The 12,228-nt window shown below is 36.0% G+C and overlaps 1 protein-coding gene across 1 annotated transcript in view; it reads left to right on the forward strand.

The window, feature by feature from the left end:
• The window catches only part of ITGA1 (integrin subunit alpha 1), a 168,128-nt gene that overhangs the window by 118,567 nt on the left and 37,333 nt on the right, over positions 1 to 12,228 (forward strand). The window contains exons 12-15 of the mRNA XM_082649801.1: positions 3,190 to 3,332; positions 7,292 to 7,435; positions 8,585 to 8,842; positions 11,505 to 11,635. Of these exons, the coding sequence (XP_082505927.1) occupies positions 3,190 to 3,332; positions 7,292 to 7,435; positions 8,585 to 8,842; positions 11,505 to 11,635 (676 nt within the window). The remainder of the gene's footprint in view (positions 1 to 3,189; positions 3,333 to 7,291; positions 7,436 to 8,584; positions 8,843 to 11,504; positions 11,636 to 12,228) is intronic.

Consider the following 12,228-nt stretch of genomic DNA (forward strand, 5'->3'; position numbering starts at 1 on the left):
TGTTACCATCAAGTTTATGGTAATTTGTTACAACAGCAATAGAAAACTAATACAGGTGTATTATATACCTACTAAGAATAGCTGACATTAATACTACTACTAATTAGTATTGAATAGTTACAACATTAAAGACATTGCCCACAAAGACATTGAAGTCCACAAAGATGTGAGTGACATTGTCACTTCTCTAAGGAAGTTCACACACTTTAACACGATATTTAATAATATATTAAATACTAATGTTATTTTATAAATAATACTATAGTAATTTTGGTATTCTGAGTGATTATCATTGAATTCCTTAAAAACAAATAAACTTAAAGAACTCTAAATCTATTATTCTCAAAAACCTTGGGTTAATGATTTGCTTAGAGCAGACTTAGAGAATTCAGGACTGAAAGATACTGCTGTAAGCAAAAAAAGTTAAGACAACCTTCATTTCTGACCACAGTATTTATAATACATGACTCCTGTCTGCCCAGAAAAGGAAATTTGGGGGTATGTTGTCTACAGTCTGCTCAGATGATGTGTTTTTTTGGTTTGTTTCAGAAATCCTTTCATTATCTTAGTCACAGGTTGGTGCTTTAGACATTTTGCCAACATAAAGTTTATTATATGTAAGATTTCTTCCAAAATAGAAAAGCACTCAGAAAGAGGTCAGGGGAGAAAAATAGCTTTTCTTCCCCCAAATATTATTCTAAATCTAAAATTAAGCTTTCAAAATGTTTCCTTGTATAGGTTACACATTAAGAAGAGTTTGAATGTGTTCTCTCAATCCATGTGGATTGAAAGTTGTTAGACTATGGAAATTCTTACTGAAGAAGAAAAGTGAGAGGTAGACAGTTTATTAAAAAATGCCATAGTAACCAATAATACTCAGAAAGAAGCAGGAACTGAAGCTGTGCAACCTCCCTCAGGATGGAATCATCCACCTGTCTCTATAGCCCAGTAACTGCCTTTTGCCAACATGCACTCGGCAAGTGGGTTTGCTGGTGAGAATACAGTCGAGATCCTGTTCCCTACCTCCCCCACCCACAGTTTGCTGATTTCTAATCACGCTAGACTGATTCACGAGGAAAAGTAAAGATGTGAGGCCAATTCATGACATCAAGTCAGATTCTACCTGTTTCCCCTTACCTCACCAGATCCTAGCACTTTTCCCAAGAAGTGAATCGTGAGAGCTGACAGGATTTACTCTTTATAAATCTACACACAGAACCATGCCATCAATTTTCCTTTCTCTTCAATCGTGTGCCTTTCCTTTTCAGAAAGTGATATTAAGCTTTTAAATCTTTATAATGATTATCCTTCTATTATGACTAGACTTTACTGGGCCCTTGTTCTCACTTTCTCTTTATTGTCTTTAGATGCCTGAGCTTCAACCAGGACTACCTGACTGGTTGTTATTGTCACTGTGAAGATTTCAGCTAACGGTTTAGTTATCAATTGTGCATCATCAAAGTCAAGTAGATAATCACACAACTCCAAGCCTCAGACATAATTTTCAACTTATTTTTTAAAGGTTCTTTTATCAGTTTGCATTCATAGCTCTGAAAATTGCAAAAAAAAAATCACTGTGTACTCTCACCCCACTCACCCCACTCTCTTCTTAATATTTCTAATAGAGCTGCATGAAATACAACAACCTTTGTTTTGCAGTCTTCTTTTCCATTTTATTTATGTATAAACATGACTGTAAAGTTTTTATTTTTTAAGCAATACTGTGGTTAGTAACATAAAAATATAACACATTACACATTAGAAAAAGAATATTTTACAGTCTCTATTATGTATAGTAATTTTTTTAAAAAGCTCTAAGTTGAAGAAATGAAAATATGAGAAAAATATTCATGAAAGGGAATATGGCTGAGGAATTGTGTTCCTTTAGGACTTGTAAGAATAAACATATTTCAGTACAAAACTTCTGTTCCTCTTTTAAAGTTTTGGAAGAAAGTGGAACTATTATCTTATGGTAAAATACTTGGTAAGTGAGTTATCAATATAATCTTTTTCTCAGTAAAAAATGCTATTCTGTGGCATTTGGAAAAATAATCTGCCTTCTACTCCAATGATGGACAGTTCTGGTTATTAGAACATTTCTTCCTTCTGTAGAGTTGAAATCTCCACATGGTAATTTTTATCTATTGATTTAGCTCTGTTCTCTAGAGATACAAAGAATAAATCTAATTCTTCACTCAAAAATTAATAATAATCTGCTTTAAAGACACAGTTTAAAATTTTAAAGGTCATGAAGGCCCAATTAAAAAGAGGAATAATTGTGAAAAACTGTTCAAGCTTACTTTTAATCAAACAAATGAAAATTTAAATCACAGCAAGGTGATATTGTTTAACATTTATTAGAGCATCCACAATTTTAAATAATAGTAATGTACCTAATGTTTGTAAGAATTTGGTTAAACTACTCTCTCCAGTGGCTGTTCATGGAATGAATTAGTACAAATATTCTGGAAACAATTTGTCAGACATTATAAGAACCATTAAAAATTTGCTCCAGTAAGCTATTCCTTGAAATTTGTCATCAAAAAAATCCAAAAGAAAGAAAAAAATTGAATACTCAAAGATGTCTTTGCAGGCTTAAGTGTAATGCCAAAAAATTTAAAAAAAACACCTAAATTCCACCATTCCAACAGGGAATGGTCCTATGGTATAAACACAAGGCATTTATACCTTAACTGAGAAGGAAGCTTCAACCATTTAAAATTACAATTAAAAACCTAGGCAGCAATACAGAAAACGTTTACATTTACTATGATTACAACTGTATAAAGTTATGGATTTCTATGGCACAGACACATGCATCCAAATGAAATACAGTTGATTTATTTCAAAGGGGTAAATTGAGATTGCGAGAGTTTTGTATGTGTGTGTGTGTGTTTTCTTTTCCTGTCAATGTTATATCATTTGTGCTTTTAAACAATGAAAAACTGAGGTTTGGGGGAAAATACCTTTTCAGAATGAAGCAGTTGTGGTAGATAATTAGGGAGCACACTAAAAGCTTCTACCTAAACAAACTTTCCTGCATTAAAGTATATATATTTATTTTCAAAAAAAGAGAAGTCCATATAAACATATAACAATGATTCTCCCAACCGTTTAAAATGGATCTTAACTTATTCCATGCAAACTCCAAGGGGCCAGTGAGTATATCCAGCGTCTGTCTTTCGTTAGGTTACACAGTAAACTCCGCCACTGTTTCTGGAGATGTGCTCTACATTGCCGGACAGCCACGGTACAATCATACAGGCCAGGTGGTCATCTACAGGATGGAGGATGGAGACATCAGGATTCTCCAGACACTCCATGGAGAACAGGTAAACTTCAAAATCGTTGTTTTCAATTAATCCATTCACACTCTATCTATGTAAATTGAACTGTCTGTTGTCCTAAACTTTTTAAAAAACAGTACCCCCATATTCAACATGCACTGTGAACAGGGCCCCATGTTAAGTTCCTTGGAGGAATCTAAAGTGTCTGTGTCTTTGGCATCAGTAATATTTCAGCTGGATGGAGGTAGGTGTAGAATGTGTAGATAATGATGTAGATACAGATGTACAAACATATACACAAGCAAAGAAATCTAAAACATTAATAAGCATGAAAGTGCCAGGGCCACAGACAGTAAATTCAGAACATAGATTCTTTTAAGCTAGGATGGTACAGAAAGTCTTAATAAGAGATAAAATGTGGGCTAGTCTAGAAGAAAGACAGAATGTAGATAGGTAGAAAGCACAGTGAAAGAGCCAGTGGGGCCCAACTGTGTGAGGTTTTGAATGGTAGACTAAGGAATTTGGATTTTCCCCTGGAGGTGATGGGAAATAATTTGTAATGTGTAAAGTCAGAGAATTCTCATTAGATAATATTGAATATTAAAAGTCGTTTAAGAAATCATATATGCAAACATAAGTATATATAAGTCTTTTTTAAACTGAAAGAAACATCTGTGCTGTTGTTGGTTATTATTAAATGGTGATAATTTGGGTAATTTTTATTCCTTTCTTCATAGTTTTCTGCATTTTCCAGGTATTCTAGAATGAGATTTTATTCTACATTCCTCATAGGATGGGGGCGTTCTTGGGCTTCACTAAACATTCCAACTCATTAGACTACCCCCCGACACACACTCACACAAACTACTCAGAAGAGCAGGGCAGCACCGGCCTCCCTCCCCTGTAGGAGCCCTGGAAGCAGCCCAGCACAGCAGCACAGCTGAGGTGCCAAGAGACAGACACTTAAAGCAGGTGCAGGAGCTGCCCTGGCTTTAAAGCCCTACAGGAGCCAACATCTTTTATAACAGCACCATAGACATAGCTTCCCTGGGTCCTGCTAAAGGCATGCAGTTAGAAGAGTCACTGCAATCTAGGAAGCCCAAAATATGTTATCTCCATCGGATGTTTATAGTTCCACCCAGCCTAAATGCAATGTTCCAATCAGAGGTTTTTTTCACCACACTCAACGTTGCTAAGTGTTATAGCTGAATATGATGATCATATTTCCAGGGGGACAGAGTTAGAATAAGCCAAAGGTCAGATTCTCTTTTACCAGCTGAGGGGGTGTTATTAGCCCTTTGACAACATTTATAATCAGAAAATGCATAAACAATAAAAAACAAGGCTTTTGTTGGAGCTGAAGGATGAGGCGAGAAGAACCTGAAATGATAGATCAACAATAAAAATAGAAAAGGAAGGGACGTGGCAGACATAAATAAGGAAGAATTGACAAGATTGTAAAAGAAACCATTTGGATGACATCTTAGGCCCATTATCACTCTATTGATTGTCTCTAAGACAGGAAGTATAAAATTTTGTGAAAAAAAATTGCTTATGAACGCTTGAGGAGAGTATCACGAATAATGTAAATCATGAGTGATTTGAGTTTCAAGCCTGGGAGGCTGGGAGAAAGGGCGCCATGATTAGAATGTCAGCAACTCATAAAAACAAAAATAAACAAATGGGACCTAATGAAACTTAAAAGCTTTTGCAAAGCAAAGGAAACTACAATCAAGATGAAAAGACAACCCTCAGAATGGGAGAAAATATTTGCAAACGAATCAACAGACAAAGGATTAATCTCCCAAATATAGAAGCATGCAGCTCAACATTAAAAAACAAACAACCTAATCAAAAATGGGCAGAAGACCTAAACAGACATTTCTCCAAAGAAGACATACAGATGGCCAAGAAGCACATGAAAAGCTGCTCAACATCACTAATTATTAGAGAAATGCAAATCAAAACTACAATGAGGTATCACGTCACACCAGTTAGAATGGGCATCATCAGAAAATCTACAAACAACAAATGCTGGAGAGGGTGTGGAGAAAAGGGAACCCTCTTGCACTGCTGGTGAGAATGTAAATTGATACAGCCACTATGGAGAACACTATGGAGGTTCCTTAAAAACTAAAAATAGAACTACCATATGACCCAGCAATCCCACTACTGGGCATGTACCCAGAGAAAACCATAATTCAAAAAGACACATGCACCCCAATGTTCATTGCAGCACTATTTATAATAGCCATGTCATGGAAGCAACCCAAATGCCCATCGACAGACAAATGGATAAAGAAGATGTGGTACATATATACAATGGAATATTACTCAGCCATAATGAGGAACAAAATTGGGTTATTTGTAGAGACATGGATGGGTCTAGAGACTGTCATACAGAGTGAAGTAAGTCAGAAAGAGAAAAACAAATATATTAACGCATATATGTGAAACCTAGAAAAATGGTACAGATGAACCGGTTTTCAGGGCAGAAATTGAGACACAGATGTAGAGAACAAATGTATGGACACCAAGGGGGGAAAGCAGAGGTGGGTGGGGGTGGTGGTGTGCTGGACTGGGCGATTGGGATTGACATGTATACACTGATGTGTATAAAATGGATGACTAATATGAACCTGCTGTATAAAAAAATAAATGAAATAAAATTCATTAAAAAAAAGAATGTCAGCAACTCAAGCAGTTTAGATATTTTTTAAATGGTATTTGGTTTTAGACATGTTTTCTGTAACAGTGAGCACAAATCCAAATGGTTGCAGGTGGCAGGGAGGTAAGCAAATAAAAAAGCTGCTGGACAGAAGACAATAGAAAGTGGGAGCCATGGGCTGGGCAGCTTGTGAACCATCCACGGGCTTAGCCCCTGCTCAGCTTCAGACGGCTATTGCCATGTGGGAATGAAGACCCAATATTGCCAGATCTTACAGCATTTTATTTAACATTTGTAATTAATTCAACCTAAAAGCAAAGACCTTTTAAACCTTTCATAAGCCTGTGAGAAAAGGACATTCAAAAAATCAGTGTCTAGCAGCTGTCTGGCAATCTGTAGAAATGTAGAACTGGGAGTCTTGAGAAGGAAGATGGAGTGCATTTGCCATTTGAGATAGTGGGAATTGGTAGGGGAGAATTGGTCATCTAAAAGAAGGGAATGGTTGCAGGTCTGAACTCAGGGGAGGCCAAAATCTAGGGAATGGAAGGAGAGAAAGGAGCCAGCAAAATGGAAAGAAAGAATGGTCTGTGATACAGTGGCAGAATCAGAAGAGCAAAAGTAAAGTCATGGAAGACGACAGGAAATTTCAAGGATAAAATTATACAGCACGTCGAACATCAGACACAGGTCAACATTTGAGAAAGTTATTGCACTTGAATGATGAAGCACAAGTACCCTGGATTTCCCTAAAATTCATCCCTATCATTAAAGAGAAAATACAGTCCTGCTAGAGGATGGTCCCCCAGCAATCCTTTTATATTTCTCTATCTCTCATAGCTGCTGGGACAAGACTTAGCGATTTTGTTGAGTAGACAGTCTTCTAAGACTCTAAGGTGAAATATGTTGCCCCAGTGTTCCGAGATAATTCAGTTCCTCATGGTGTATTTAAACATATACTGAAGCCATTCAGGAATGCCTTCTATTGTTTATTTCATTTATTTCCTTAAAAAATTGTTGTATTATTACTGTTCTTTTCTGATTTGTGGAGAAGAGAGGTTAGGGTGAAATACAGAGGAAATCCTTTCTCTTATTCTCAAGTTACAGAATCTATGACAACTGCTCATCCCCCAGGATGGACCTAATATTCATTAGCTTCATGCAAGAGCAAATAAAGAGCTCTCAGGTAGCATTGGTTTCTATATTTCATTTCCTTTGTCATCTGACTCCCAAACACTCTTCTCAATTGGTATAAGTAAGAGAAATGCAGGTTTTTAGTTTCCTTGAGAATTTCTGATGTTCATCAGACTGTTTTGTTCTGTTTTGTCTTGTGTCCTAGATCGGTTCCTACTTTGGAAGTGTTTTGACGACAGTTGACATTGATAAAGATTCTAATACTGACATTCTTCTAGTCGGGGCTCCTATGTTCATGGGAACAGAGAAGGAGGAACAAGGAAAAGTGTACATCTATGCTCTGAATCAGGTAATGGTAACCGTAACCTGATAACTTTGGTCAAAATCTGGGAGAATCTTTCTTTCTTAAAATTTCAATTAATAATGTTGTTCTAATTTTTCACTTGCTTCGGCAAAAGGAGCAAAGAAGCTTTCAGGGCCAGCCTACCTCACTAACTCCTGTCTCTAAACGAACATTTAGAATTCTGGTAAAGTAGTTCAAACTGTTAGATATTTTCTGCTTGTAAATGTGAACTTTTTAAAGAGTATATAGAATAAAGATAAATAAATCTCACTAAATTGCTAAATTCACAGGCAACCATTCATGAGCTGTGGTCTAGAGGTGGGGCACATTAACAGTTCAAGCTCTATGCGCGCGTGTGTGTGTGTGTGTGTGTGTGTGTGTGTGTGTGTGTAAAGGGGGAAGGGGGAGAGACTGTGGAGAAGCAGTGACACCAAAGACTTTGAGCAAACTGCTATGGTCTTTGGAATACTTCACTCTGCTACAGTGAGATTTTGTTTTTCTGATCCTAACTTTAGACATCATTTGCTAAGCAAAATAATTCTTGATTTCTTCATTAGAAGAATTTTTTGATGTTTACAGCAAAGTTGGGATGTATCTATTTAGCTTGTTAAATTATTAGAGTCTTTCCCATATTAATTATTTTAAATCATAAATTACATATCTTTCTTCCTATCATCTTTTTGATTCCTCCTGTCAACATTTTTTTGCCCCTGTGCTGTTTTTCCCTTTTTTCCCAAGAAAATCTGTTCCTGTTCATCATTGCTAGCACTTGCCATCCTTTATAGGGGAGAATAGAGAGAGACTTTTCCAAAAAGCACAGTAATGGGTGAAGAAAGGATAGTGACACGAATTGAGGATTTTAAAATTCAGCTCTTCAGCTTTAAAAAGCTGCTGTGAGTTACGTACTCACTTGATTACATTAAAAGGAGAATCCATTAAAGTCCTCAGTACATCATCTTTCCCACCCTGCTACAGTCTGTTCTTTGAAATCTCTAACTTTGCTCTCAGATAGACACACTTTTTAAGAAATTTTACAGACTTTACCATTGAAGTACAAATGGTTTTTAGTAGCGCTGATTTAGTATGTACTTAGAAACTTCGCTCTGCTGTAGTAATGACAGAAATCCATAAGTATCCTGTTTATCTTTCTTCCAGACAAGGTTTGAATATCAAATGAGCCTGGAACCCATGAAGCAGACTTGCTGTTCGTCTCTGAAGCACGATTCATGCACAAAGGAAAACAAAAATGAACCATGTGGGGCTCGTTTTGGAACAGCTATTTCTGCTGTGAAAGACCTCAATCTTGATGGATTTAATGACATCGTGATAGGAGCACCCCTGGAAGATGATCATGGGGGAGCTGTGTACATTTATCATGGAAGTGGCAAGACTATAAGGGAAGAGTATGCACAAGTAAGAAGTTAAATCTACAGATTCTTTTATTTAATTATAATTTAGTGTAGCAGGAGTGGATGTTACTGCAATACAACAGTGGTGTATTGTCATACAATCAGTGGCAATATATGGGTTTTTTTAGCTTTATTATTCATTGAGATAACATTGGTTTATTATATTACACATATATTTCTGATTCTGTGATTCTTGCCCTTAAGTGGTAAGTGGGTTCAATACCAATGTCTTGCTTCATGAGTTATTTAATTTTTTTCCTCTGTCTCTTGGGAAACTAGATTTCTAATTCTTTCTTTATAGAAGAATTACTTGTAATTTTATTCTTTTATCTAGTTTTTTTTTTTTTCTGCTGTTATTTGCCTTGTCTCCATGACCTGATCTTTTGAAATGGTAAAAAAAGCAAAACAGGGGCTTCCCTGGTGGCGCAGTGGTTGAGAGTCCGCCTGCCGATGCAGGGGACACGGGTTTGTGCCCCAGTGCGGGAAGATCCCACATGCCACGGAGCTGCTGGGCCCATGAGCCATGCCCGCTGAGGCTGCGCGTCCAGAGCCTGTGCTCCACAAAGGGAGAGGCCACAACAGTGAGAGGCCCGTGTACCACAAAAAAAAAAAAAAAAAAAGCAAAACGAAAGAACGCTTTTTAACAATGCTATTTAACATCTATAGTGTGCCTGATCATAATCAGAGGATACCCCTTTCTGAGTAAGAGAACAATAATTACATGATTTAGCCAATAAAGGAGATGAAATTGTTTTTATATTCAATACCCATGTTTTTATAATAAAATCACATTAAGTTTATATTTATGAATTAAATTGGTATATTTTCATCAAATAAATTTGGGCTTCTGAAGGTTTATAATTTTCTCCCAAGTAATCCCTCTTGGAAAAAAAAAATCTGAATAATTAAATTTAACCTGCAGGGGATTTCTTTTGTTCTTGTTTTAAATTTATTGTCAGTTAATGGCTCTAATACATAAATGTAACTTTTTCCTACATGAGAAAAATGTCCATTTACAGAAGTGTTTCATGCATTATAAAAGTAAAAGAGTTTAAAGGAATTCTTCTAATGTAGTTGTCTGTTTTTACATAACCATAGTTAATTAGGCATTGAACAGCTACTTGTAAACAAAATAGAATTCACTACTTTTCTAGCTTACATAACATGAAAAGAAAATCAGAACATCAATTATTTCTCTTTACAGTTGATTGTTCTTCGGTTCTGTTGTCAATAGAATTCTCAAAATATATTCATGTCTTGCGAAGTTGTGCTTAATTTTTCATAAAGTCATAATGACCTTAATAGTGAAACAACAAAATAAAGGGCATATTTCCGTAATGACACTGCTATCCATTTAATAAGTGATTTGCTTCTGTTAAAAATCTTCATGGTTTTTTGTAACTGGAAATAGGCTGTATTCACTATGGGGGCATGATGGAATCAGGAACTGAAGGAAGGAGTTTCTTGTGCTCTACCCCTTTATTCATTCAGTTTCAATCCCTCACATTTAATGGAGTGGCATTTGCAGTAGAAAAAGAAGGATTTTTAAACCATTAGTAAGTAGACTAGATTGCCATAAGCAATTAATTTTGTAAAATGGTGGTAAATCAAGGTGCAGCTTTAAGCAACAAAAACAATAAAGAATATTAGAGTTGAGTTTGTTTAATTATTGGCAAAATGCTTTCCCAAGGATAGGTGAGGATGTGCTCATTCATTTCCATGGTAACTAGAGGTGCTGCTTGTGTATGGAATGATCCAGAATCAAACTGAATCAAGTCCTTCAGCAACAGTGGGGCTGATAACTCCTGATTTTTTTGCTGAAAAAATAAGGAAATAATTTCCACTGAACCACAAACATTTAAGCATGAAAAATGTTTCCATCTGGTTTGCCTTATTTTGCTTCTTATTTTATGATATTTAAGTGGAAAAACAGGAGGCTAAGGAGATCCCGAGTTTAGGGTGTGTCTGTCAGTCGGGTTTCCCTGCCATCAGGTTCTATTAAAATATTATCAGCTTGAACCCAAGCTAAGTCAGGAAGTACAGATGTCAAACATATTATGTGTGGTAATGTGCACAGATCAGTCTTCGAGAACTCCATATTCATTGTGCCTTCCCAACATTGTGGATACATATGAATGAAACTGAGTCTATTATGCTCTTGACTTTCAGAACCACTTTTGACAGACAGTAAAGATTGCATATTGAAAAATGTATTTGATAGCATGTATTATTTATACCCAGCCTCAAAGTTCAGTGAACCCCAAACTGACCCTAGGATAATTTTGTACTCCCCCTCTTGCTTGTATGATGTGTTTACAGCACCTTTAAATATCTCTGTGTAATGGAATTGAACAGGAACTAGAAAGTAGAGCCAACTACTCATAATGTTTTCCTTGAGGATTGGACAAGATGACGTTATTATAATATTTTCCCCTCTCCCTGGTGTCAATAACCCTGAAATGATTTTGTCTGCACTATAAAAAGAATATCCTTTGGGAATATCTGAGTAATTCCTCTTGTCTCCACATGAGGGGCCTCTTGGGCAGGTTTCCAAAAGATCTCTAATTTTAATTTTTTGTTAACCAATCCAAGTTCTCAGATTTATTTGAAATTGTTTTTGAAGAGACTCTTCTGACATTAAAAACTCTCTGCTGGGATTTTCACAGCGTATTCCATCAGGGGGAGATGGCGAGACACTGAAATTTTTTGGCCAGTCTATCCACGGAGAAATGGATTTAAATGGTGACGGTCTGACTGATGTCACTATTGGGGGCCTTGGTGGTGCTGCCCTCTTCTGGTATGTATTTGAATAACATCCAATTAATATGATAATATTTTCCGAACAGTTCCAGAGCTCAGAGTATGATAAGAATTTATATACCAAATGTCTGTTTCTTTTTATGCTCCATTATTCAGATAAAAATTATGCAGTTTGGGAATCTGAGAAGTTGATAAATCTTAAAAATAGAGAAACCATATTAAAGGAACAAATAGAATCAACACTTAATTGGGGTATCTATTGTGTAATTGTCACTAAGATAAGTATTCTGCTTGGAGGGAAGCATAGGGGAAAAGTGAGCCTCATACAGGATGTATATAAACAAGAAACTTTCCCTAAATTTAAGTTACTTACAAGCTTTTAGCTCTTCATTCATTTACCTAACACATAGAACTAGACATTTGTGCACCATTGTCTGATTATGTTTACATTGTTGGTCAAGCACAGAAGCATCTACAGTAATATCTTTTCTCAGCCTTTAAAATGCCTGCATCCCCAAATTAGTTTCAGTTAACTGTAAAATCCTCATCAATCGTCAGATATATTCATTAATACCATTTTATTAATCAATTAACTTATTAATAAAATTATTAATTAATAGCATTAATAAC

Source organism: Grampus griseus (assembly GCF_964374135.1).
Source record: "Grampus griseus genome assembly, chromosome: 3".
NCBI classification, from domain to species: domain Eukaryota; kingdom Metazoa; phylum Chordata; class Mammalia; order Artiodactyla; family Delphinidae; genus Grampus; species Grampus griseus.